General features: G+C 44.2%; 1 protein-coding gene across 2 annotated transcripts in view; it reads left to right on the forward strand.

The window, feature by feature from the left end:
* The window catches only part of RPS6KA6 (ribosomal protein S6 kinase A6), a 499,939-nt gene that overhangs the window by 422,415 nt on the left and 54,941 nt on the right, over nucleotides 1-22,583 (forward strand). For both annotated transcript variants that reach the window (XM_078688489.1, XM_078688488.1), the window contains one exon: nucleotides 16,326-16,487. In XM_078688489.1, coding sequence (XP_078544615.1) covers nucleotides 16,326-16,487 — 162 coding nt within the window. The remainder of the gene's footprint in view (nucleotides 1-16,325; nucleotides 16,488-22,583) is intronic.

Consider the following 22,583-nt stretch of genomic DNA (forward strand, 5'->3'; position numbering starts at 1 on the left):
TCCACCTCGACAACCCCAGCGACCCCCAACTCCGCCACCCTCCTGTACAACCTCGCCAACACCGGACTGAAACAGCTCGTCACCACCCCTACCCACTAAGCAGGACACACCCTCGACCCCACATTCGCAGGTGGGAACAACATCCGCTTCAGGCACACCACACAACCCCCATGAACAGACCACCACTGCATACACTTCCTTGTCAACAAACCCACGCCGCCCAAACCTGCACTCCGCCCTCCACGAAGAAACTGGAGCAAAGTCATTGAGGAGCAGCTCAACTCCACCCTCAACCGCGATGCCCCCACCACCTCGACCGATGCCAACCTCACAGCCAAAGAACTCCAGAGATGGATCACCAACTGCGCAGACGAGCTCACACCCCTACGCAACCCAGACAGACCGCGCCCGAGGAAGGCCACCTGGTTCACTGCTGACCTCCAAGAAACCAGACGCACCTGCAGACATCTTGAGAAGAACTGGAGAAACAACAAATTCTCGGAAGATCGTACCACCTACTAGACCGCCATGACGGAATACCACCAACACATCAGATCCACCACAAGGACCTTCATCCAGAACAAGATCCTTGCCAACTCCAGCAACTCCAAGAAACTCTTCAGCGCCATCCAGGAATTCCCCATACCCCCAGCAAAACCACAGACATCACCTCCTCCATGGACCTTTGCGACAAGCTCGGCACCTATTTCCATCTGAAAATCAAGGGCCTCTATGACCACTTCAATGACCTGACTTCTGACTCCGAAACCACTCACTCCTTCAGCAACACCAGCCAGGCCACCATCTCCTCCTGGACCCCAGTCCCCACCGAAGTCACCGCATCAACCATGAAAGGCATCCACTCAGAAGCCCCCATGGACCCCTGTCGCCCGCACATCTTCCACAGAGCTGCCACCGCCACTCCGGAACTTTGAAGCACCAACAACGCCATCTTTAAAACTAGCATCTTTAATGATGACTGGAAATGCGCAGAAGGCAGACCCCTACTCGAGAAACCATCAGTAGATCCCACGGACCTCAAGAACTGCCAATCAATTTCCCTTCTTCCCTTCGTGGCCAAAGCCACAGAGTAGACCGTCAACGTTCAACTCACAAAATTCATCGAAGAGAACTTTCCCAATCCATCCTCGACCCCTCCCAATCTGGATTCCACAGCAACCACAGCACCGAGACTGCTCTACTCGCCGCCACAGATGACATCCGCACCCTCCTCAACCAAGGACACACCACGGCCCTGATCCTACTAGACCTCTCTACAGCATTCAACACCGTCTCCCACCGCACACTCGCTGCCAGACTCCAGGATGTTTACATACAGGGAACTGCCCTCGACTGGCTCAGCTCCTTCCTCACCGGCAAAACCCAAAGAATCAGACTGCCACCCTTCCTCTTTGAATCCACAGAAATCAACTGCAGAGTACCCCAAGGATCATCGCTCAGCCCCACGCTCTTGAAAATCTACATGGCCCCCCTCGCCGCCATCATCAGACAGCACAGACTCAGAATAGTATCCTACGCCGACGACACCCAGCTCATCCTCTCCCTCACCGAGGACCCCATCACCACCAGATTCAACTTCCAGGACGGAATGGAGAACGTTGCATCCTGGATGAGCAGCAGCTGCCTGAAGCTCATCTCAGAGAAGACAGAGGGTTCTCGGACCCTCACCCTCTGCATGGAACAGCACCTGGTAGCCCACTGCCCTCGGCAGCTCCTCTGCCCCCACGGACCATGCTCAAAACCTCTGCATAGTACTCGACGACTCCTCTCCATGACCCAACAGGCGACCACTTTGATCGAGACACTACGAGTTATCTGGTAAAACGGGCGACCAAGACCTAGGTCGGACCCTCCCAGAGTTATCAGGCTACTGGGACCTAATTAGCTATTTCAGTGAGAACGGACGACCACCTATTTATTCATAAATTGGCCTACCATTGTACGGTCATATTTGGAATCCTCGTGTTTGGAAAGACCACAACAGTTCTGCGACGAGCTTAATACTACGGAATTGTTCCTTCACCTTAATAGCCCTGACGAAGTTCAATGTGAACGAAACTCGTTGGCTGAGGAGTATTGGTGTGGCATACTCTGGATGTCTTGTGCACAACTTTTGGACTTATATCTCATACTCTGAAATACTGTGTGCATAACCTTGGTCAGCCGCTCTTTTCTTTCTAATCAATGCCGACGCGTCCACCTGCTTCAACTCTCTCCGCATCCTCCGAAAGACCTTCAAATGGATCCCCCCGAAAACCGTCACCCACGCACTCATAACCGGCCAACTGGACTACGGAAATGCTCTCTAAACCAGGGTCAACAATTCTCTGCTCCGCAAACTCAAGAGCATACAGAACACCGCAGCTAGACTCTTCCTCAGCATCCCTCGACACATACACATCACTCAACACCTGCATGGCATACAATAAAAACATAGGAAATATAGCTTTTTTAATGTACACAATTGTTAGTAATTTTACTTTTATTATACCAGAATTATCAATGTGATAATTTGTAGTATATTTTTAGTAGCACATACTTAATTTGATGCTACTGTACAAGTCCTAAATTGAAAATTCATAGTAATTGAGCATAGGAGCAAAATCCAGAAAGGCTTGAACACACAACATTACTGATATATTTTCTAAAAACTTGGAACCTACCCAATTATTCTGCAATATCATGCATTATGGCAATAGGAAAACATTTGAGGGCTCCTGAGGCAAGATGGCGTCCACGCGACTGGACGTGTGAGCTGACCTCTCTCGTCGATCCACAGGAAGAGTTACCTGGTAACAAGGATTGTGGTTTAATGCAGGACAACTTGGAGAAAAATATCCGCTGCACAGTTTGTTGAACATTCGGTGAATTGAAAGGAGTTGGTGTTAAATAAATAGTGAGCAAAGTACCGCATCGATAAAGAAAATGCTGACGCTGACATTGATGCTGGAAGCGGTCTCCGCGTTCATTAAGCTCCGACGAGCTTGGTGGGCGGTTACCTACACAGGTGTTTTAGTTTGGTTTCGTGTTGACCGCCGGACGAAGGAGTGTCGGAATAATGGCCCCGAAAGGCACACGAGGAAAACGAGGTCAGGAGGCGACAGGGGGAGAGGCAGACCCGAATGGGGGGACTGCCGCTTCTAAAACCGGGATGGTGACTGTAACGGAGAAACGACCGGATAATTACGGTAAGACTAAACAAACCGAGGCTAAAACAATTCCAGCATTTTTTACGTCTGCAGAGGAAAAACGTAGAGGAAAGAACCTCACTATGCAATCTGTTATACAACCGCAAGGTATTTTAAATGAGCCCTTAATACATACAACAGATACTGTGAGCGAAGGGGCGAGTGAAGGGGCAAGACAGGATACAGTAAATAATGAGGTTATAGCCGTGCCGGAACGAAGAACACTACCAGAAAAAATGGTAAAAGGGGCTGTAGTACAAAACTTATCTATTCCCTCTCGCATAAATGGCATAGATGGCTGTAGCGATACAAGACTGGACGAGACTGAGTGCAATCTACTTGATGCCCCTGGTAGCTCTGTGATAAATACAATCTCGCCAGAGCAGTCTGTGGCGGCGGTACAGGCGGCAGTTAATGAGGCGGAATCAGGAGATTTTTTGTCTGTGTCGGAGAACTCTGCCTCATCATGTGAGGATCTTGTTGCACACTACTCCAAACAAATGCGTATGGAGGATGAGAGCGATATTGAGTATGATGAATCAGCCGATTATACTGAGGATAGCCCCATTACAGTTCGAGGCGGGGAGGAGGTAACAATAGTAGATGGGGCCACAGGAGGACATTCTGGTTATTTAATGGAGACCGAGCCAAATGTATTGGCAGAGGATCATATCACCTTATCTACTATTTATCAGACAATCCTGAGTCACATGGATAAAACGGAGCAAGAAAGTCATAGGATACAGAATTCATGCCGAAAGCTTCAAAACGCTATTCGGAGACTAGCAAAATCCCAGGCTGATTTTGGGGAGAGGTTTACAGAGGTAGAAACCAGAGTATCGAATATTGAGGATGAGTTGGCAAAGCAAAAGGTCGCTACAGAGTCTTTAAGTGCCAATAAAGATGATGTTCTCTGGAAAATGGCCGATTTTGAAAACCGAGCCCGGCGCAATAATTTAAGGATTATGCAAATCCCGGAAGGCAAAGAAGGACAAGACCCACGCAAATTTATTGTAGAACTGTTTCGTTAAACATTTCCTGATGTAACTAAATGGGACTGGGATAGAGAGGTCGAGAGGGCTCATAGATATCCCTTCAACATTCGCCTTCGACCTGGACAAAATGTATCTAAACCTAGACCTCTGTTAGTGGCCTTTAATAGCTTTCTTGCCAGAGAGGATATATATCTGCATACCCGACCTAATTGTAAAAGCATGGGGAAAGGATTTACATTTTTTGCTACACCAGATTATAGCAAATATACTATGGATAGTCGCTGGCAGCTGCGCCAGTTGATAAATCAATTTCAAAGCAGGGGTGCACAAGCCTATATTATGAATCCAGCGAAACTTAAGGTGATTTATAAAGAGAAAGCTCGTTTTTTTACTAATGCTGCTACGGCCAAAGAATATTTACATTCTATTCATGATACACAGGTTTAAAGACCGGTTGTGAATATATTGTGAATATATTAAGGATGAATGGTAGTTGTAGGAGCTTTTTGTTCGTTGCCACATTTCCTTTCTTGTCAAATTACTGATTGCTGATATGAATTTAGAATGAATAATGTTAGCATGAGTTTTTGTTAGTCCTGTGGGGAAACGACAGAGGGGGCTGAGAAGCTCGCCACCATCAACAGGACCGTGAGTCCGAAAGCCTCGGTAAAGGTGGGTGGGCATGGGGGGGTGGGATGGTTGGGAGGGGTTGGGTTGGTTGTTGGAGGGGTCAGGGTTAAAGGGGGAAAAAAACACGTTGGTAACAAGTGACAATACTGAAAAGAAAATGTATGTGTATTATATAGACTTATGGTTAACGCAATCAAGAAGAATTGTATACATCTCTAGAGCAAGCAGGAGTGCTTTGATAATTATTGGCTGATGTCACGGAATATTAAAATTAATTTGTTATCTAAATGTATCAGGTCTCAATAATGCCACAAAACGGAAGAGGATAGCATCTGAAATTCGCTATATTCAGCCGGATATCCTTTGTCTTCAAGAGACACATTTATCCTGGAACAATAGACTCCTTGTAGCAGATTTAGGATATACACTTATTGCTGCTTCTCAGCAAACATCTATGACCAGGGGGGGTTATGATTCTTGTTAAACCACGATTTTGTACTATAGGACGTACCTTAACGGATAAGTAGGGCAGATGGGTAATATCGAAGTTAAAGATTGGTGGGGGGCACAATTTACCCTCTGTTCAGTATATGGGTCTAACTTGGACGAGGCGGAAGTTCTGGATTGGTTAAACATCGAGCTTGCAAATTGGACCTCTCCCTTAATTCTGTGTGGGGATCTGAACATTAATTTAAGTACAGGGGAACTAACGGCTGGTTTTGAGAAATATAAGGGTCGTAAACCACAAGTTTTTAAAGCTCTGTATAGTTTGGTGTCAGATCATGGTCTAGTGGACACTTTGAGTAAAATGTATCAAACACTCCCGGGGTATACCTTTTATTCTTTTCCCCATAAGAAATGTGCCCGCTTGGATTATTTTTTTGTATCCACGTATTTATTGAGTGGGGCAAAGGTACAATTATTTCCCAGGGTATCATCAGATCATTCACTAATCTTAATTGAACTTTCACAATTAAAGGTGATAAATCAGTATAGAGGCTTTACGTTTGATAGAAAGCTCTGCCTTGATTAACAATTTAGAACTCATATGCTGAAATGGATACCGTATTTTATTAATAACAATTTATATTCCACGAGTATAGATATGATATGGGATACATTTAAAGCTTGTTTTAGAGGTGAGGCGGTGAGCTATGGGCTTTGTAATCAAAAAAAGTTACGAGCAGAAATTCGAGATCTCTATAACTGTTTAAGAATTGTGGAAGAAAATTTGATTTAAAGAAATTGGATACATAGATAATGTGTTAAACATTTCAATTTTTGAAGATACAGTGGCACGATGCCGGGCAAAAATTATGAGGGTATGGAGTGTAGAGATAGCCCGGAAATATCTTGTGAATAGAAGACCTGCTCATGAATATGGGGAGGCAATTGGCAGATCTTTAGCGTTAAGGCTAAAAATGAAGGAGACATCTTGTATAATCCCCAAGCTACAAGATCAGAATGGTATTGTTCAGGAGGATCCTAAAAAAATACTTGATATTTTATATCAATTCTACTCGGAATTATATACTCACCAGCCCGCCCTAGCCATGGATATTTTACAGGAGGAGGGAACTTTCAATAAATTAACAGATAGTGAGAAAGAATTTTTGGATAGTCCATTCTCTATGGAGGAATTGGAAGAGGCAATTAAAACTTTAGGCATGGGGAAGGCTGCAGGCCCAGATTTTATTCCGGGAGAAGTTTACAAATGTTTTTTTGAACCATTGAAGCATATCATGCTTGAGACCTTTAGAACTGCACAAACTGGAAAAGCCCCACTGTCTTGGAATGATGCTTCTATTGTGGTTTTCATTAAAAAGGGTAAACCTCCTGAATTACCTGGTTCATATCGCCCAATATCCTTACTTAATTGTGACAATAAGATATACTCTAAAATGATTGCGAACCGTATATCTAAAGTGATTACACCATTAGTATCCTTAAATCAGCACGGGTTTATCCCAAATAGAGGTACAATATCACACATTAACAAGGTTATTACTTTATTTGACATTGCTCAGGCGGAAAAACGTGAACCAGCATTGATATTGCTAGACGCTGAGAAAGCGCTTGACCGCGTTGAATGGCAATATTTATGGGAGGTCATGAAGAGAGCGGGATTTGGCAAAGATTTTTTGACTGCAATTCAGGTGTTATATACAGCTCCAAATGCAAGAATAGTCGCTATGGGTTCTAGATCTGAAAGGATTAAAATAACTAGAGGGACTCTGCAAGGATGCCCTTGCTCCCCACTTCTTTTCGCTTTATTTATTAATCCTTTTTTATATAATTTGTTGAATACACCATATATTAAACCATTTATAGTCAAAAATATCGCACATTCAGTGTTTGCATATGCTGATGACATTGCCGTCACTACAGTTGACCCCGCGGAGGCTATAGTAGAGATTGAGCGATTGGCTCATGATTTTGGTGCAATCTCAGGGTACAAATTAAACTCCTTAAAAACCCAAGTCTTATGTACAGACAATATTCAATTTAATGATCCCAGGGTAACGTCCGAAGTAACATATTTAGGCATCAAAATTAAGACTCAAATGAAAGAGATAGTGGATGCCAACTGGGACATTATTATCCAACAAACAAAACAATCGTTAGATAGGTGGGGACGGCTGCAGATGTCAGTAATTGTCAGAGGCAATATCATTAAAATGAGTATTCTTGCTAAAGTTTTATATTTATATCGGAGTATTCCTTTGGAGATTCCCATAAATGATATACTACAGCTTCAGCGTTTATCTACAAAATTTCTATGGGCCCCCGGGAAAGTTAGACGGGCAATGAAATGGATGACGTTACCGGTGGAAAGAGGAGGTCGAGGGATTCCCGATTTTGTGTTTTATTATTATGTATGTTTTTTGCAAAGAATGAGACTTCTTTTAACTGGTGAGCCAATTGAAGAACCAGCTGAAGCTCCTTCTATATTTTTTCTATTATTGGGGGAGCATGCAAGGGGGTGCTTAAGGAATTGGAGGGTAATTACTTTAAGCATACTCGCTTTAAAGTGCTGGATTCGGCCTTTAAAGTCTGGAGGAAGGTATCAAGACTTATTAAACTTGGGAGAATTACATATTATACACCCTTTAGCGCGGACAAATTGCCCCCTTCTGTTTTTGGGACGGATTGGCGATGGATTGGTCACATAAGAGGATTTCGCGAATTGGGAATTTGTTTGAAGCTAATGGGATTATTTGTACTTATGAAAGTTTCGTTTTGAAATATAAGCTACCTCATTCTTCCTTTTTTAAATATCTTCAAATTCGAGATTTTTGTTTGAGAAAACAAATTAGACCCACCCCCAATAAATTAGTGGAGGCGATTCGCCTTCGGAAAAAAATTGGCATGCTATATCAGATCATGATGGAGTATAGACTAGACGACTTATAGAAATATAACACTTATTGGCAGACGCAGCTAGGGGAACCGGACCTTGAAATAGTAGATACAATTTTGATGGCGAAAGATCTGTGCCTCTCAGCCAATATAAAAGCGCAAGTTTATAAAACGGTGTTTAGGCTATATTACACCCCTAAACGGATGGCAGCTTGGGGCCCTCAATATGATGGTAAATGTTTTTGCTGTGGTGACGAGAATGCTGATAGCATACATATATTTTTTAGTTGTCACAAGCTTGCTCCTTTAAATAAATTAAATAAAAAAATTAAAAAAGGAAAACATTTGAGGGCTTGTACTTGAAACAGTTCCACCTGATTAGGGATAACATTGATTTACAAACTGATCATGTTCTAGTTTGAGAGACTAAGCATTTGTAACTCTAACTTAGACATAATACCCTTCATCCTATTTTTTGTGGCCAAGGCCATAATGGCTGCCTTTCTTTCAAATGCAGTATATTCCTCTGTGACATATGCCTTTTTCCCTTGTACATAGTTGGTATCTTCTGACTGTAGTTTTCAGTGTGTGCACCAAGAAAGGTTTTGTAGGAGAATGTTATGATTGAAAGGGAGAACACTGTTAAGGGATAGAAAAGGCTGAAGGTTGTCCTGTGGTGGCTGGAGTTTCTTTGCTTGGTAAAAATATAAGTTTACTTTGGAGCCATCTGCCTACTGAATGCAACTTCACAACTTCCTTATAAGTTCCAGCCATATATTTGTATTTGCCTTCCCCTGTCAACACTTAGGCAGAGTTATTCTAGGTAAATATGTATATAGCAATGAAGGGCATTAAGGAATGATAGAACAGGAAATGATCCATTGGGCAATTGAACTATCGTTATCCTCTGAAAGGTCTGTATATGCAAGCTAAGCAAGGTTTTATGATAATGTTCTACACAAATTAAGCATGCAAATATAGTTTTGCAAACCAGGATAGTCTAGCATAGGAAGTACTTGAACTGCAAAACATCACATTAATACTTTGAAACTGATAATTGTGCATTAATGTTAAGTTTCTCCTTTTTTGGGGGTTTCCAAGTCCAACTTTAACCTGTTTCTCAGTATTGTTTTAATAATTTTATTCCAGTACTGTCATTTGACTGCACCACTTCTAGAAACCGCTTTCCCATGGCTCCCTTTTGAGTTCACATGCAGAACAGTCATTATTTGTTTACATTGCTAATATTTATGTGGATTCTTGAGAATGGAGTTTAAACAATCTTATGTTGATTAAGGTACTTTGCATAGTGCCACAACCTGTCATGTATTTAACTTGTTAATGTAGTTAAAAGTGCTGGCCTGGATGGTAGCCTGTCTGTTTTAGCAAGAGTGGATTGTCCTTTCTGAAGTGAGTTTCTGAAGATGAGAAACTCCCTTCTTTCGGACAAAGCAGTTCTCCATGCACATACATTCCTTAATACATGAATTACTTACACAAATCCTCCTTACAGAAATCTTACAAAGTTCTTACCATAATCCTGTAATTCATGAACATTTAAATATAGCCGTAATTGTAAATACATGATGGTATAAAGGAAAAATAAACATGGGCTTTGTCAGCCTAATAGATACCCTTTCTTACTCTCTGCTTTTTAAGTAGATTTGAGAGTATTCGTTGATAAGAAACAAGTAAATATAATGTTGTGTACCAATCAAAGCTTCACATATTAAATTTCAGTCTCTTCTTAAATGTTTGAATTTTAAATCATCTGAACCATTTATACATCAAGCTATCACAAACTAAGAAAAAACATGTCATCCCTGTTTTACTCCGTTAAATCACTTAAACTTGAGCCTCACCGAACTATCTTATGAAATCATCAATGCAATATGAAGCTTTCCTAACAGCACATTTAGGCAACACATTGACAGCCGGGCAAATAACTATGCCACTGCCAGCAGCCACCTATTTTTCAGAATATTTTGTGACTTGGGATGCCAGCATTCTACCTACCAGTCCTTACAGTTAAATTCCCTAGCTGTAGCTTTAACAACACCTTATACTACACTACTGTATTAAGGGCAAGTATAGACGGTATCTGCCATCATTGGAGCTTTATGAAAATGGCACACTCTGAAAGTCTTTCAACAGTCCACTTACGGACCATAGTTCTTTTGCCTGTAGTTACATTGAATGGCCGATTTTTTTCCTCCATGAAAGGAGTGGTTCTGCCATTGTGCAACTCACTGATCGATGTGTATCTGCTAAGGAAGGGGCTTTCTTTTAGTTCTAGCATAACCCAAGACTTTTTGATTTTACTACTAATATTTATTTAAAGGGGCAATGGGTCATCCTACTCCAGCCACTGGCTAACTTCTCTTTGAGAGACAGCATTGTGCTCTTTCACTAGGAGCACCAACACACATAAAAATGTTCCCTTTGGTGCCAGTGTTTTTGTTTTACTTTAATATTACTTTAGTGTTACCTTTGTGTTTAGAGCCTTATGTGATAGGATGCTTTCTACCAGATCAGAAAGAGACAGTTAGTTATAGATGACTTACCTTAGAATTGCCCAAGGCGTCAGACTATATCCAGATAATTTTTTCTCTTAGCAGTACCCCTGCGCGTCAGTAGGAGGTGTCGGCCGACTCTGCATCTGTGGTTGGTGTGGTGATTACCAGGATGACATTCGGTGTCTAGTAAGACGCTACCCCTGCACGCTGATGTCAGTTCTTTCTTTTTCCGTGCCATCCTAGCGCAGATCCGGAGAGAGCTTACCCCTTTAGTCACTTTTTGACTACGCTTTTTTCGAGTCATCGACTCCTGTTGCTTGTGGGATATCCCATCATCAGACCGGCTTCAAGCCTTGCGAGGTCTCTCACAAACTGATGTCTGTGACCGAACCGCAGCTCATGTGCCTCTGGTGTGTGGAGCACGACCACAACACAAACTTGTGCTCCAACTGCGGGGCCATGAATCGGAAGTGTTTGCTGGAGCGGTCCCGAAATCTCTTGTTGGCTCTGTGTCGCTTCCGGTCTTGCTCAAGGGGAAGGTCGGCTGGCTAAACGCTTGATCCGGAGCGTCGTGTCTCTAAGGCTCTGTCTCCATGCCTGATTCAGGGACGACTCTGTGCCTCCCCCTGAGCCGGGGCGTTCCTTGTTCAGCTTCGTACATTCTACAAAGCCCTCCACCATGTGTGTGGGCAGCCTACTCCGCTGGTGTCCCTTTGGGCCCCATGGAGCCGGTCGGTATCCCTGGGCCTTCAATACCGGCGGATTTGTACCCAGCACCAGAGGGTCCTCGTGGATCCAGGCCTGGATCCGAATCGACGCTACTCGACCTTATTTGACCTTCCCCGGTGCCGATCCCTGTGACTACGCCCCCGGCTCCAGCCGTGCCCTGAGCTGACCCTGACCCCATCCTCATCCCCGAGATGGAGCCGGATCGACGTTGGCCGACGTTGTCAATATCAGAGGTTACTTTTGTTCCCTTGTTCATCCCTGGTGTTCCATATCGCCATGAACGTGGTGATGAGGACTGGGAGGTGCCGCTGAACCCTTTGTCTCTGCCAAACCAAAGTTAAACAATTGTGTCGGAGAGTAATAAACCATTTTACTTTACACCAGCATAAGCCCAGCATTTACAGCCACCTCACAGGGTGATACAAGGCCTGCTCCCACTCCCAGCCACTGTGCTCCTTAGCGCCATCATGATTGATCAGCAATCTGTCGTCCAATAAAATGCCTTTTTGGGGGGATTAGTGTTAGAAGTCGGTACCTGTTTGCAGTGTCCCTCCACTGTGCACCCCACTTGAGAACCCTGAAAGAATGTTTTTCTGACTCTGAGAGTGCCCTGACTCTGCTCTGAGCAGGCCCTGGGCCAGTGCTGTTTTGGAAACACCCCCTGCTATGTTGAACACAGAGTGAAAACACACACATGCATTAAGGTACACTATGTGTTACTGTACATCCATGATTGGCATGATCCACCCTATAAGCCCCTAGTAGATAAGAGGGCAAGGGGGATTAAAACTACCTTTAAGTCTCTAGTGTATAGTAGGGCATGGCAGTCTGGACAGCACTGCTTTTAAATGCAAATTGTGCCCAAACTCGACTTAGGTGGTAGGCGCACTTAAAGTGTGATACACTACAATATTTTGGCATTTTAGGTACCTCCAGGTTCTCCCCTATGTGTCCATGGGGTGGGGGTTCATGCCATTATGCGGAGGGCCCTTATAAAATATGTTTTAAGTGCCCTAGAGATGGAGAAAATGCACTGTTCGCTTTCTCCATTGTAGAAAAGTGCCTCCTCAAATCAACGTTGGTGCTAGGAGCACTGTGGAGTGAGAATCTACACTGTTTGCTCATTCAGGACCCTTAATATCTCCCCTAGGTGCCCCGGGTGGGTGTCATGTAACTATAAGCAGGGCCCCCATAAAATGCGTTATATGCCCTAGTGATCAAGAAATTGTCAATTTACTTGCCCCATTGTAGATTCCTAGCCCCTTAGGATAACAATGCAATAGTTTATAAACGCATAACTATCGCTAGGAATTGAACTAAAATCCCATTCAAGGACTGTGGAGAATGTTATTGATAAATCCAACAATATGCTATTGTTGAGTTTATCCTAAAGTATACAGAAAATAAGTTATAAGACTTTCTTGTCTGTAAGCCAAAATTCAGCCTTATTTTTCAGAGGTATCAGGATTAGCCTGGCTGCTTTGATGAAGTGATAAGTGGCTCACCCATGGAGAGGCTATCTGGTGAAGAGAGCTCTGCTACACCGGACTGCCCGAGTAGGGAGGAGGGATCATAAAGCTTGAACCTTCAAAAGGGTAAATAGGACAGGCAGGGCATGCCAGGTCCAACTACCCCAACCCCTCTGACCCAGCCAGATGGCAGGCTTAAGGCAAGAATTTGCAAATGGTAGGGGGAGTAGAGCTATGGAAAGAGGCCGTATTGGAGGATATTTAACTAGTTAATTCTCCTCTGCTTTGATTTCAGCAATACTGTATTTTGGAAGAATAATGCGATCTTTGAAAAGAGTATGCCATACTTTGGGGGGTGTGGCCATGCTCTGGGGTGTTGCTCTGCACCTCATTGGGCAGGAATGCTCTCCTGTTTGACCCCAGAGAACACTGAATAAATGTTAGAGGAGCAGATCCGTTCAGATCTGCTCCTTGAAACTAAGAGGATTGCCAAGCTGGAAACTTGATTTGCACCATCAAGCCCTGCATTCTGACTGACTGTGCCTGCTTCATTATCTGGAAAGACCAGATGTCCCAGAGTGGTGCTGTAGGTTTCTAAGTGCTATACTGTATTACATCTTTAAAAATTCATATCTCCGGTTCCCTACATTGGATGGTTGTCATTTTAAAGATACAAATATTTTCTATTGTTATACATTGTTTTGGGATTTTTATTGTGTGTTGTATCTTAATTATCTACTGAATTTGTGTTTTTAAATGCTTTACATACCTGTCTCCTCTAAGTTAAGCCTGCCTGCTCACAGCCAAGCATGAGCATAGGAATCATTTATTGAGACCTGTGCTGAGCCCTAGACTGTGTTAGTGGCCGTATTGCCTGTGGTAGAGGCATTGTTACCACTGCTGATAACCTGCTTTCCAACAGGAAGAACGTCTGTGTTTTAGTGATGAACCATGCAGCATAACAGTTCTAACTGATATATGCAGGTGTTTGTAGATATTCAATTAATCCATTTCAAAGTCTTGCTGGATTTGTGCAGATCAGTTGAATGGTTTGCATCCGCACAAAGCATCTAGAATCCTAATCCCCAATCATATCCCATTTGCGAAAGCCTGGCAGGCATTTGAACTCATTCAGCACGTCACCCATCTGTAACTGAATGTACCCAGGGAATAATCCTTTCCATTCCAGTTTAATAAATGAACCACAGTAAAGTTTTGTTAGATGGGTCACCCTCCCGCATCCACACAGTGCTGCCGGGTAACTGGTGTTGGCTAGCACTTTTGTTCACTCTAGCAGCCAATTTCTGCGTTGCTAAATACTATTAGGCACACCTGGGTGGGCAATGGCCATTGTATGCTCCCCGATGACGTGTGGTACTGGGGGCACCTCTATTCCATTACATAGAGCAAAGTGCAACATTAGTCCTCTTAGAGGCCTCTGGTACTCCGTAACAATTGTTTTGTTTTATTTAAATCAGCATAGATAGCACCATCATTTTGTACAGTGCTGCTCGGCCTCGAAGTGAAAAAATGAAATCAAAAGCCTTGACCGCTTTTAGAGAGACTACTACTTGTAGGATGAGTAACTGATTCAGTGTACTCCATGAAGCTAGGCCGACTTCTGAGGTTCACTCTAGTTGTCTGTCCTGACATGGCAATTGATTGGTTGCTCTAATTTAAATATCCTGTCGACCTACAGAAGAAATTTGATAGCACTTTAGGTAGGACTTCTATTTTTATACTTAAAAGTGATATCGCACTGCACAGTCCGTTTTGGGCTTCTCTGTCTTGCAGATAAGAGTATAGGTTGCTGGCCTCAATTCCCACATCAAAACCTACTCCAATCTATCTTGTTTCTTACTTAGACAATCTATTCTCTAGGAAAGAGGAACCAGGAGCTTTTTAAACAGGTTCTGCACACGTACTCCCAAACGTAAACTACTATAACTGACTGGTGTGCAGTTCCGAGGTGTGGGAGGGAGTGTTCAGGTCTGTGAAGAAGTGCCCTCACACATCCCGAAGGATGTCATGCTTAATCATTGGGCATGCTCCTCGTCAGGCCGGCGCTGCAATGCCCGACGGGGGATGAAGCCGTTAGGTGCATATGGGTGTGTGGACTAGGTAGTGCAGTAAGTGCGAGATGCTGTTTTAAAATAGATCTAGGGCAACCTTATTGCCTACATTTTATTCTAGGGTGCACTAACCTAACTAAAAGTAGGAAGCCCTAACTGGATGCAATGGTCCTAAATGGCGTGGCATCCTTTAGGACCATTATGCAGGATTCACAGTCATTGGCAAGTGCTTTTTGTGGCATTTGCATATCGTTTGTGGCACATTCTGATACATCGGCACTCGTGTTCTGACAGGCAACAAACCTAGTTTACATTGTTTGGTCAGTAATTACAACATTTAATTAATATAGTCTTTTAGTATGAAAAGATATAAATGTTCAAAATATTTTTGATGGCATGGTTTGTATTCTTTAACTTGTTCTGTTGCCTTGTGCATACACATTGGACCTGATATAATGTTGGGCAAGTTGCAAGCTAATGTGTGAAAAGTGCTCTCTTCGGCTCAGCATTTTGCAAAATGTTATTTGTAGGTCACAAAACATTCTATGTCTTGAAGGTAAATGATGCAGGAAGCATTTTGCGATCCTCTGTGAAGCAAACTCAGTGATGGAGGCCTGCAAGGGACAACAGACTTCCAAACCTGCATTTGGATACCTGGCTTGAATTTGTTTCTCTCTGTTCAAAGCGACTAGTTGTCCCTAAAAACATTTAATCGGGGAACATATTCATGCATTTCTGCCCCCCTTAAAGACTCCTCATTCGATTGTCAAAGGGGACGCTGTCCCCACCTTCCCCTTGTTAATCAGTTACCACTCAAACTCGGATGTCGGTAACTCAAAATAGTTTGCAACTACAAATTACTACAATTACTGTCGCAAATTGCAAAGAGGGGACACCCCTTTCATGTACTATCCTATTTGTGATTTAAAAAAGGTTGCATAAAGCCTTTTATCAGTAGGGATGACCTTTTCAACTCTTTAAAAATATTTTGTTTATTGTAAGAAGGTAATTTGCTCTCGCACATCCAGTGATTTGGCAATTAATCATAGGGTGTGTTACCACACATTACATTTGTACATCAAGCCCCTCGTTTGATATCAATGCTGATATAAAAGTATGGCTTGGCTTCCCCTTTCTGTAAATTCAGAATCCCTTTGCACATCTTTAGCGCAGCAGTGAGAGAAGCCACACAATTACCACAAAATGTGTTCACGACTACAAAGTTGTTTTCTGTTGGCTTTCGATACTAGGACTTTTGTGTGTTGTTTTTTTATCGTAATAAACACTAAATCACGTCAGACTCGAAATCAGCATAATTTCATGCTTTTTTAATATTCATTTTTAGGTAGTTCATCGTGACTTGAAGCCAAGTAATATTTTGTATATGGATGACTCCAGCAATGCTGATTCTATACGAATTTGTGATTTTGGATTCGCAAAACAGCTTCGAGGGGAAAATGGACTTCTTTTGACTCCTTGCTACACTGCCAACTTTGTAGCACCTGAGGTAATGCCTTCTATTTGTCAAATCCATTAGCAAAAGCAGTATTCCACAGAATTCTTACTGTTATGTTAGGGATGTGCACCAACAAAAGCCCTGAGAGCAAACTTGTGCCATTTCACCTCCCCTCAACTCTTAATGTTATGTGGGCTTCTTTCAAGACTGTTTGTTGATAACTTAGTTAAGTTAAGGTCTCTAATAGATGTAAATCGTCTAAGCTGGGTAAGGATAGCTGAACACCAGGCTCTATAGCAACAGGATTCCTTTTTAGGATCTGCACCAATTTTCTTCTTTGGATCTACAATGCGTATCTTGCCTTGTGTACAAGGAATATTGACACAGCTGCTATTTGTAACTTGGGCAAATGTGAATATGCCTATAATAGTCTTAGGTGGACTCGGGCATAGGATATTACCGATGTCTACACAAAACAAAGAGGGGAGTGAAGAGGTAGTGTACGAAGGGAACACTGGAGGTGGATACGTCCTCCTCTAGAAATGTTTCATAAACAATAAGATCCACCCTTAGATAGTTTTATAGAATATACTGTACTCACAGGTCATGTGCGTTTCCTACAGTGGTTGGAAGCACAGAGTGTTTCTTAAAATACCCCTCGCACACCAAAAAGGCCTTTTGTGTCATGCTTCATCATAAGGGTCTTCCCACCCCGCTGTGGGACTGGGCGTGCTATGACCTACGGCTACGTGGGAGCACTGATATTCAGAACTATGTGTGGTGTAGGAATGAGTGTGTTGAAGGGTCAGGGGTGAGTGAAAAGGTAAGTTTAAAAAATACCTAGGCCTGTGGACTAGAAAACTTTATTATGAACACTGAGACTGCGGGGCGGGGTCATTAAATAGTGCACTCTATTAGTTCAATTGCCACCAAAAGGGATTTTTCCAAACTGGAATGGCAGGTGAGCAAAAAAACAATGGATTTAGCACCAGATCTTTGTACTGGGGTGAATGTCTGAGATTGTTCTGCATTCTGTCCATCATGTTGTTAGGTCTCAGCTAGCGTGGCTGCGCACATGCGCAGCTCGCTCTGTGAGATTTTATGTTTTGGAAGAGCTTCAGTAAAGGGCTTTAAGCCCCACCCCTCCTTTCCATTGGCTGGCGTCACCGTTTATGCTAAACGGTGGCCATCCATTGGAAAAGAGGTATGTATGATGTATACTTTTCTCTTTTTGAGACGGCCCACTTGGACGGGCTCGCCTGCTTTCCTTCTGAAGTAAAAGGTTTCTTATCTTTAGGCCCCATAAAGATAAGAAACCCTTTGCTTCAGAAGGAAAGCAGGCGAGGCCATCCAAGTGGGCTGTCTCAAAAAGAGAAAACTAGACGTCATAACCACGGCTGCCAGGCGAGCGCTTGTTGTGCCTTCAGATCAAGGCTGAGGCTGGAGAACGCCCCTTCGGATCAAGGCTGAGGCTGGAGAACGCCTTAGGCTTGAGGCTGTGGCTGCCTCCTGGCGCGTGGCTGCACCTGAACCTATATCCCGTTACTGGTAGGGCTGAGAGAACCGGCGGTGCCAACAGCTGAGCTCTGGTTACACGGGCGACATGGACGGCTGCCAAGGAGCCGAGGTCACTGCAGCATGAACCCTAGGCATAGTGACATGGCCGCACACTGGAGAGGGACATTTTAGAGTGGCCTAGGGTACAATGAGCAGGTTTAAGGGCATGGTGGTAGGTAGCTCTACAAATATAATATGTTCTACTTCAGAAATTAGCTGTGGAGACTACCCCAGATCTACAGGTCTCTACCAGCACGTTAGGATCACCTGATAGGATCACGCCTGGACTATGCTAACATCCTCTACCTGGGCCTTCCTGAATATCTGTTGACCCGTCTGCAGATAGTCCAAAATTCGGCAGCCAGGGCAATCTTTGGCCTTACTAGAAGAGCCAGGGCGAGCAACCTCCTTGTGACTCTGCACTGGCTGCCGATCCGAAAGCGCATCGCTTTTAAGGCTTTAACTATAGCCTTTAAGGCGCTCCACAATTTCGGCGCTGGTTATTTGCAGAAAAGGGGCAACTTCTACCTACCATCTAGACCCTTGAGGTCGGCTGCCCAGGCCAATGCCATCGTGCCGTCAGTGCGACGTGTGCGCTGTGGAGGCCGCTCTTTTAGCTACCTTGCCCCTCGTCTCTGGAACACTCTGCCCCTGACGCTGCGAATGTGCTCCAGTTTGTTTGCTTTTAGAAAGGGACTTAAAACCTATCTCTTTGCTCTGTAGGCTGTCTGTGGCTTTGGGTGCCGCATGGCTGTATGATGTTAGTTGCTGGTGTTTGTGTGAGGATCTATAGCGCCGGGACGCTCTTTGAGCAGCTGAGCGCTTTACAAAACACCCAGTAACATAACATAACATAACATAACACGTTGCTAAATCACCAGGTCAGGCTGCAACTACGCTGCACTCTAAACAGCACAGGTGTAAACTACCCGGGGTCAGACCTACTCTGTCTCTACCTCCAAAGGCTGAATCATTTCCACGTGCTTCAAATCTGTAACCTGTAAACTCAATAGAGATTTTAAGCAGCAGGTTCATAAACCCATTGAGCTAGCATACTCATAAGCTATGGTAAAGCTCTCTCCTCCTGCCTGCCCCAGCAGTTCACCTATGGTACAGCTGCACGTTAGCCAAACGTCAGTTGGGAGTTGGATTATGCCGGCTGGAGGGGAGAGTAAAGATGCGTGTTTGTGTGGCGGGGGGAGGAGAGAGGGAAAAGCGTGCGGTAATGAAGGCTGGTCTCGCGGTGGATCCCGCGCGGGTCGTTGTTTCCTTTGCCTGTGTCCGGTGCATTGTGATTGATACAAGCTGCAGTCTCCATAGGCGGAAAGAAAGTGGGGGCCGGGTGGGAAGGAAGGAAAGACAACACACAGACTCCTGCGGCCTCTGCAATGCTGCCCGCCATCTCACTCTGCGAAGCTGCTCGCCCATCTCACGGCTCTGATAGAAGTATATGACTATAGCGCAGTGAAGGCAAACTGTGAGCGCTAGACTGTGAAGCACTCTGCAGACATTCAGGAGGCAGTGGGAGAGGAGACTTATATATACCACGCGGTTTTCCATGCAAGCCTCTTCACACACAATGTAAACGTTCAATTTTTTAGAGCGTTTTAATACCGTTTACTGAGCAGTACTAGTGACTAGAACTAAGACTCGCATCACAGGCCTACCAGCGCATGCCACTCCTGTCCCTAAGTATACAGCCCCATACAGCAACGTGTGCCGTGGGATAACACCTCCAGAGCGGCTGCAGGGATTACACTTGGTATGTATCCGCTGGGTAGATACACAGCTTAAGTATTTCCATCGGAAGTTAACTTTTGGCACAGTGGCACGTTTGTTATCACTAATGGGTACACTGCCGCCTTGATGTTATTGATGTTGACTCAGTGGCGCTATAACACTTCAAAGGGAGAAACTATTACATTGAAGTGTTGACTCAGTGGTGCTATAGCATTTCAAGAGAGTAACAGTATTGTAAGTGTTGACAAAGTGGCACTTCAAGGGAGAAAATTTTGCATTGGTGTTATTAGTGTTGACAGTGGCACTATAGCACTTCAAGGGAGAAATTTACATTGGTGTTATAAGTGTTGACACAGTGGCAGAAGAGCATTTAAAGGGAGGAATTAGTGCACTGCTGCTATTAGTTTTGTCACAGTTGCACAATTGCACTTTGAAGGAGGAACTATTCCATTGGTGTAATAAGAATCGACACAGTGGCAGTAAAGTGCTTTGATATAGGGATTATTATAGTAGTGACATCGGCTGCTAAGTGTTATAGTAGTCTCATGTACTAAAGGGAACTCATTTGCATGTGGATGTGCTCCTTGGGAAAGGGCAGAATGCCATCCCTCACGGTGAAGTTATGCAATGGCTTAGGCGGGCGGACCCACTGCCCCATGCACTATGCTGCAGAAAGCAAAAGAAATATGTGAATGACACAATAACATACCAGTGGAAGGAGAAGACTGGCTGAAAGCCCCATTTAGTAATACATTATACATATCACTTTAGTAAAACCACAAGGTTTTGGCTTATGACAGACCTAAAGATAGAATCCCAGTTTAGCCTTTTGCAGTTATTTCATAGTCCCACAAGTTGGAGTCCTTAGCCTGTTGTCTTACCTTGCTATGTGGAAGCTCTAATAGCAGTAGTTTCACCTCTCCAGACTCTCACTGTAAGACACAGGTGCTAACTGGCACCATGGAATGAGGGAGACTATTATCCAGTGCTATGCATAGTGGGATTTGTGGTTTTACATTTCTATTTATACCTATTGGGTTAGAAGCCAGATTGGTAGCAGTGGTATAATTTCTGCACTCCTTGGTACATAGGGTACGTAAGAATGTTTGCAAGTCACATGTGTGCTACAGGTTGAACACTATGCTACAATAATAGTGTATAATATACATGTAGAAGAAACCTCCTTCACATAACACAATTGTAAACAAATACCCAGAGCACTACAACAAGTCTTTTCAATGGTCTACTGTTGGAGCCGGTCTGATTTTATTGATGAAAGTTCTGATCCAGTATTGTTGATTTTGCGTTCTTACACAGGAAAACAGCAGACACGTGTTTCATCTTAGATGATTTTTTCAAAGCTTTTAATTCAGTTAAAGACTGGATAGTCAACGGGGAACACGTGGCCTGGCACAGTAACGGGAACCTAAAATTGGTTGACGGTGCCCAAAATTCAAAGTAATATTAAGTTCAGCGGATCAAAGTAAGTCTGTGTTAGAAACAAAGTGCTGGGACGCTAGATTTATAACCAGCATTTAGTAATGGAGGGCCATGGTAAGTCCGGAATTTGCATAAAATATAGTAACAAGTCCTAACAAGCTGGAGTAATCAGAACAGTAACTAACAGATTGATCCCCACTGAAACAAGAAGAACAGTCACCCAGGCCCTCGTCAGTAGCAGGCTGGACTACGGAAACGCCCTCTACTCGGGAGCCCTGGCCAAACTCCTGAAACGACTACAACGTATACAGAACGCTTCTGCACACCTGATCCTCGACGTACCCCGCCACAGCCACACCACTCCCCATCTGAGAGACCTACACTGGCTCCCCGTCAACAAGAGGATAACCTTCAAGCTCCTCACCCACGCACACAAGGCACTTCACGACATCGGTCCGGCTTACTTCAACAGACGACTCACCTTCTACACCCCGAACCGCCAGCCCCCCCCCCTCCGGAGAAAAGTCATGGGCAACCGATCCAACCGATGGAACCAATTGCGGGGAAGGTGGAGTTGGAGATTCTGGATTACATACAGAAGATGGGGCAGAAACATCATCTTGAACAGGGCAATCCTACCAAGTGGGTTGAGTGGAAGCAATTGCCAACGACTAAGGTTGTCATTTGTGCATTTGAGAAATGGGTTGACTTTGAGGGACCAGGTCCGCTCCGGGAAAAGCCCCACCCACATTCTGAGATACTTGAACGAAAGTCTTCGGAGGGGGATAGTTGTTTGCCAGTCCACACATTCTCTCAATGCGTGAAGGGGCACCAGGGTGTATTTTGCCTGGTTAAGGCATAATTCTGACACTCTCTCAAAGGAATGAAGGATCTGAAGGCACCTCTGTCTGGATTGGGCCGAGTCGGAGAGAAAGAGCAGGACATCATTGGCGTATAGTGCTATCCGATTTTCATGCGAGCCCTGCCAGTGCCCTGTCAGCGCCAGCCCTGTATCCGATCGTCAGCCCAAATGAGACAAGCCAGGGGCTCTACTGCAAGAGCAGATCAGAGAGGGGAGAGTGGGCACCTCTGTCAGGTTCCTCTCCTGATCAGAATGCTTCTGATAGTTCTCAGTTTATGAGGACCCTGGTGGAGGGGCTGGATTAGAGGACCCCACCATTCTCCAGTACTGGGGGCAGAAGCCCGCTCTTTCCAGCACACTCTTCAAGTAGTGTCAGTTGACCGTATCAAAGGCTTTCTCGAAGTCAAGTAGGACTAGAGCTAGATACGAGAAAGGAGTTTACGGTGAGCTAGGGCCACGAGGAAGCATCTCAAGCAGTGCCTTGTGCTATGATGTAACATGAAGCCACATTGATCAGGGTATATGAGAGTTTTAAATACCTGCTTCAA

This window comes from Lissotriton helveticus, chromosome 4_1, assembly GCF_964261635.1.
Source record: "Lissotriton helveticus chromosome 4_1, aLisHel1.1, whole genome shotgun sequence".
In the NCBI taxonomy this organism is placed as follows: Eukaryota; Metazoa; Chordata; class Amphibia; order Caudata; family Salamandridae; genus Lissotriton; species Lissotriton helveticus.